Below are 6,000 nucleotides of genomic sequence, written 5' to 3'. Positions count from 1 at the left end.
GGGCGGATCACAAGGTCAAGAGATTGAGACCATCCTGGCCAACATGGTGAAACCCCATCTCTATTAAAAAATAAAAAAATTAGCTGGGTGTGGTGGCACGTGCCTATAGTTCCAGCTACTTGGGAGGCTGAGGCAGGAGAATCACTTGAACCCAGGAGGCAGGAGGTTGCAGTGAGCTGAGATCATGCTACTTCACTCCTGCTCCATCTCAAAACAAACAAACAAAAAAACACAAGTTCACCTAAAAGAGACAAGAAGTGTAAGTAAGGACTGCTTCCTGTAATCCTAACCATATCGTTTCATGGATAATTTTCAGAACATAAATATACAGTAAATACTATAATGGAAATATAGGGATTCATTTATTACTTTTTGGTTTACAAACAAAGGCACCCAATAATGCTTCTATTTACTTCCTATAAAAATTTATATTAAAACACAAAACAAAATCCCAAATCAATTCCTACAGACAACATAAAAACAGGGGAAAAGGAAATTATTTTCCCTGCTTTCAAGCTTTATTACACAGGTTCAAAATTATTATTTTATGCCATTCTTAAGTCAAAGAAAGTACTGCCATGCTTCTCTTCACTGAGTCTTAGGACATGTTAATGTTGCCAACTCAAATTTAAATGTAGTCCCAATGACATCACAATTTACAAATGTATATGCCAGGATTAGGAGTGAATAGGAGAAAAAAACCCAAATGTTTTAGAATACAGTTTAATCAAATAATTTAAATGAAATAAGAAACATTCAATTTAGTAGGCTATCCTGTTAAATAAGGAGTCTGTGTAGAAAACATAAACAGAACTAAAAATCATGTCTAGTAAATGACACAAATAATTTCTCAAATCTTTAAGTTTGACTTAAGTTCAAAGTCTAGTTGGTGGGAATTAACACTACATACTCTTGATACTAATTTTAGAACTTTAAATTCCAGAATAACAAGCTAATTTATTCATTAGTTTTCTGTTGACAACACAATTCTAAATACACAAAATTAATGCAGTGGCCTCAGCATCCTCCCAGTTAATATTTCTTTAAGTTAGATTACAAGAACAATAAAACAGTTCAGAAGACATACACTCCCTATGCACTTCATGGGCCTGCCCAAGTTGTCCCCAACTCTTTTGCAAGACACAAAGACAATTCATCTGATTCTAAGTCTATTCGGCAGAAGTATAAAAATCATACAAATGTTAGCAAGTTTTCAACATGTTATGGAAATACATTTGGAGAGATGGAGTGTTCAATGTATACTATGTGGGTCACTTTAAATCAAAGGCATCATTATTCCATTTTCAGACACTGTCATGGTCTCTTATACCTTTATGTAAGGTATGGTCCTAGACCAGAGACTTTAGTATCATTCCAAAGAATATGGAGATATTTATATACATATTTCTTTTAAAATAATATTTAAAAGTTTTACTACGGAAAATCTGGCTTCAATATGGAAGCATTTTTCCTTTTCAAGATTATACACCTGCATGAAAGTAGGTGATTTCCTTTACATTTAGTTTTTCACAATAGCAAAATAAACTTCTTACACATTGCATTTAGTTGACAAAGAAAGTTAAGATGTAAAGTTCCATGTAACTTTTTATATTGTGAACCGTTCTTTTTAAACATACTCCAGATACACTGCTGATTATTTAATACAGTACAACTTGATCAACTTAATTAGAAGTGTTATACTGAACAATCTATTGAACCAAATGTAGGCTAAAACAGTAAGTAGAGTTAGTTATTATGATTAAAGGGAATTTTAATGTATCATTAAAATATACATCAATTTTCTGGCTATTGTTTCTATAATGCATTTCTTTCTAAAGCTAAAACCACATGCATAAAAAATAAATGATATCTTCAAACTCATTCAAGTTTGCTACTTTATGTGGTAAGTAAAGTCCTTTATTTAATTTCATACACATTATCTTAAGCATTATTTTTCTTGAAGGAATTCATCTTTCAAGGTCAAAATTAGTATGTGTTTACACATGAGAACATTTTTTAAATGTTATTACTACCTGCAAATACATTCTTCCATAATAATGCACTTTCAGTTTTCATTGGAAAGATAGCACAAGCCTTTTGAAAGTCCTATGAATTAAGTTTATAAAAGGAGGAGAACACAAGTATGGTGAATCCCTCCCAATTCCCACTTCCAACAAAGTCTTAAGAAATCCTCCTGCTTCAAAACATAAACATAATCTCACAGGATTTTTATTTGATCATAATGTCGACAAGAAAACTGTATTCCTATTTTTGATACTAACAGTTTTACTGAATTTGTTTTCACTTTCCGTCAAAAAACACATAGCATATGTTGATATGGATTCTCAAACCCATTTAGATACAGGAGGGTCAATAGAATAATATAGCCTTCTGATTTTAAAAGCAACTGATTGCTTATAGAAAAATGATATGTATCAGACCTTTAATCAGAAAAAGAAAAATGAGAACATGTCTTTCATGTTTGATATCATTTAACTTAAAAGATGATGTGAAAATAGGCTGGTTATAATTTAAAAAAAAACAAAACCTACTTCAACTAATGAAAAAAATCAAACACTGAATAATCAAGTATCTTCCAACTTAGCTAGTATTACTGTCCAAATAAATGTCTTCCATTGCACTGAACATTAGAATTAGAAACTCACTATATGTTAAGGCATATTTTAATTAATATGTTCCAGAATTGCACAGTTATACTGGTCAGTGTTCCTATTTCCCCACTTCTGCCCTCATCCCACCCGTTTCTTCTAGGCTTAAAGTATTAAGTCATGGTTTTGGTGGCTATTGTAGATTTGAGCTGGCATAACACAGTGTGTTCACTAGGTTTTATGAGCATAAACATTAAAATGTTACATAAAATGTCCCATAATTTACTTCACACTCCAATCTAAGATGGTTTAATGTCTTGACAAAAGGTGAGATGACTTAAGTACATTTTACATTTTGGGCATTTAGACCACCATATGCATAGATGTTCTAATGCTGAATTCTTGGTCTTCAGTATCTCATAGTGCTGGATGCTCGGAAGTATGACAGAAACTTGTAACACAGACTAACCACAAAGTACCAGATGTTTCTTGCCATCTGTGATCTTGCAATAAAAATGCGCCAGATGAGGATCACAAGGATAGTATTAAAACCATAACGTATATTCCGCAACCTGGAAAGCAAATCAAGAGATATGTTAGACAATATTTTCTAGAATAAAATATACTGAGTTTTTAATCTAATCAAAGCTCAAATCCATATTAATTTGAAACTCATACTAGGCATTAAGTATACTGTAGGTAAAACAGATATGTTCCTTGAATTTCTTCAGCTTCTCATCTAATCTAAAAAGGCTCGTTCATTACACGCATAACAGTACAGACAAAATAGAGCATTTTTTTGACATCTTTAGTTGCTTACAAGTTGTCACACAAGTAACTTACTCTTTCAGTTACAGCTGACAGTCACATGATCAAAGGACAACTAGACAAGCTCTCATTCAAGCATAAAACATGGCATTAACTCGATAAAGGAGGATCTTCCCTTTTCTCAAAAAGTAACATGTTACTCAGCTCATGTTTCAAAACATTTTGATGTTTTTGATGGAGTTTAAAAGAAATACAAACCTTTAGATATGTAATCATATTACATAAATTACAGTGACTTCAGCAGGCAGTGCAAGATAGGACTGCAATGTAAGAAAAACAATGCAAAGAAAAGAGCTTTAAATAAGGAGTCAAAGATCAATACTCTAGTTTGCTTTGCCACTCAATACAATATGCATGGCCTAGGCAAATACAACTTTCCTAAGTCTCAATTTCCTCATCTATTTAACTGGCTTCCCTGCAAAGTCCCACAGTGTTATGAGGCATGAGAGGGATAATAATGTGAAAGTCTTAAAGAGTGTCATAAAAGTCATATTAAAAATCACTACAAATGTAAGCAATTACCATTAAAAATTATCTGTATCTCTGATACATTACCAATGATTTTTCCTCTTTTATCTTCTGATTATTAAAAAAAAAAAATAGTATGTGTTACTTGTATAAAGAGATAAAGGAAATTATAACGATTTTATATAAGAAAAAAATATTCTATGCTGAATGATGTATTCTCTTCCTCCAAACATTACTGAGTAGGAAAAAAAAAAAAAGCCTTTAAAATAGATTACCTACAATATCCTCCTTCTAATACCTTTACTTTTAAAGTAGCAATATAAAGAAAGATAATAGTAATTTCTGAAACTCAATTCCACCTGAACTTCATCCTAAGAAAGATATAAACTGTTGAAGACAGTAAGTTTCAACAATTTTAGGCTACAGTAATACTACCATAGTTCTAGTCCAAAGGTAAGTACTTATCATAGATTATTAGCAATACCTTTTATTCAATCTAGCAGTTTACCAAAAAAAATTGTGGAATATTTCATAAAGAAAATAAGATGCAATCAAATCCATGTATCAAACTCACTTGTTCAGATGTTTTCTGGCTGCAGGGAGGCCAGACATTTCTTCATTCAACACGTACTTCTTAGTTCCCATGCAGTAGTTCTCTATGTATTCTGCCCAATGTAACTGCCGTACATCAATATTGAAGGTCTACGTTAACAAAAGTTAACAAAAAATTTACTGATTATTTTCTTGACTAATTTTTTTCACAACCAGTCAGAAATTCATACTTTTTCTAAAGGCCAATTCCAAGTGACATAATTACAAAATGCTTAAATATGGAATTAACTTTTGAAATCTTACTGCTAGTCACAGAAAAGTTCTTATTCCTAGTTCATACCTTCCATTAAATGTGGAAACATTTGAGAAGATAATCTGGAAACTTGTGTCAGCATTTTAAGAGAAGTAGGTTAAATGTAAGAAGAGAAAAGCTTGTACCATTTTGCTAAACAAAGAAAAAAACCACAAAATTCCATTGTCCAAATAGATCTATGTATTCCTCACTACATTATGCATGTACTGATACATTTCCTGTTCCTTTCTATCTGTAGTCTCTTCTGCCTTCCTGTACATCATACCTACTGCACAGACTAATTTTCCTAGAGAACACTTTTGACATCAAGATAAAGAATACGTTATGAAAGCTAGCTAAGGAGTTTGGATAACTGTTATTAGACTATTTGATGAAAAGGGTACGTAAATCCAGAAAAGAAAGCCTTTGGAAATGTTATGGCAAAGTAAGAGGGCTATGCACTGCTCAGTGCTCCTTAGCATATAATCAGATAATTTTTTTGGAGTTGCAAAGATATTATTCACTATATACCATCACTTATGTAAAAATTGCCAGTTCTAGGAGGGGAAAAGCTACTTATAAGACAATCAGTAAAATATAAAAATGTAATAACTCTGCATTAAAATGAAGACTTAGGGGACATTATGAACAGGTATATGTTTATGTTATTGGGAGTCCCATTAGGAACAGTTAAAAAATATATGGAATAAAAGCAGTATCTGAGAAGATAAGAAAATTTTCCAAAAATGATGAGAAACCAAGTCACCAATTCAAAATACAAATACAACTCCCGCTTCCCCTACGTCCTGCCCCAACACACATCTAGGCACACGAGTGTCAGAAAAACATCCTATAGATTACCTCCAAAAGAACAACTATTAGACTGTAAGTTGACTTCTCAACAGACGCAATGGAAACCAAAAGACTGAGAGATGTGTTCCAACTACTCAATGAAAACAACTGCTAAGGTAAAACTCTGTACCAGTGTAAATATCCATGAAAAATAAAAGTGAAATGAAGATACTTCCAGAGAATAAAACATGAGACAATCTGACATCAGCAGAAAACCCATGTTAGAGGAAGTAAACTTAAGTATATTCTTTAGGCAGAAGGAGAACGATTCTGGATTTAAGCCTGGAGATGGAGGAAGAAATAAAGAGCAATAAAAGGACCATTATACTGGTAAATCTGTATGAATATTTATTGCATAAACTGCAATAAAAATACTGGCTTGTGTGGCTTAACATATAT

General features: G+C 32.3%; 1 protein-coding gene across 3 annotated transcripts in view; it reads right to left on the bottom strand.

The window, feature by feature from the left end:
* Positions 1 to 338: 338 nt before the first annotated feature.
* The window catches only part of FAR1 (fatty acyl-CoA reductase 1), a 59,794-nt gene continuing 54,132 nt past the window's right edge, over positions 339 to 6,000 (bottom strand). For all 3 annotated transcript variants that reach the window (XM_017525785.2, XM_037737500.1, XM_017525787.2), the window contains 2 exons: positions 4,480 to 4,607; positions 339 to 3,181 (listed from right to left, as the gene is read on the bottom strand). In XM_017525785.2, the coding sequence (XP_017381274.1) occupies positions 3,019 to 3,181; positions 4,480 to 4,607 (291 nt within the window). In that variant the 3' untranslated portion in view covers positions 339 to 3,018. The remainder of the gene's footprint in view (positions 3,182 to 4,479; positions 4,608 to 6,000) is intronic.

This window comes from Cebus imitator, unplaced genomic scaffold, assembly GCF_001604975.1.
Source record: "Cebus imitator isolate Cc_AM_T3 unplaced genomic scaffold, Cebus_imitator-1.0 Scaffold39, whole genome shotgun sequence".
NCBI lineage: Eukaryota > Metazoa > Chordata > Mammalia > Primates > Cebidae > Cebus > Cebus imitator.
The sequence above is the reverse complement of the archived record's forward strand: the minus strand, read 5'-3'. Positions and strand labels throughout refer to the sequence as shown.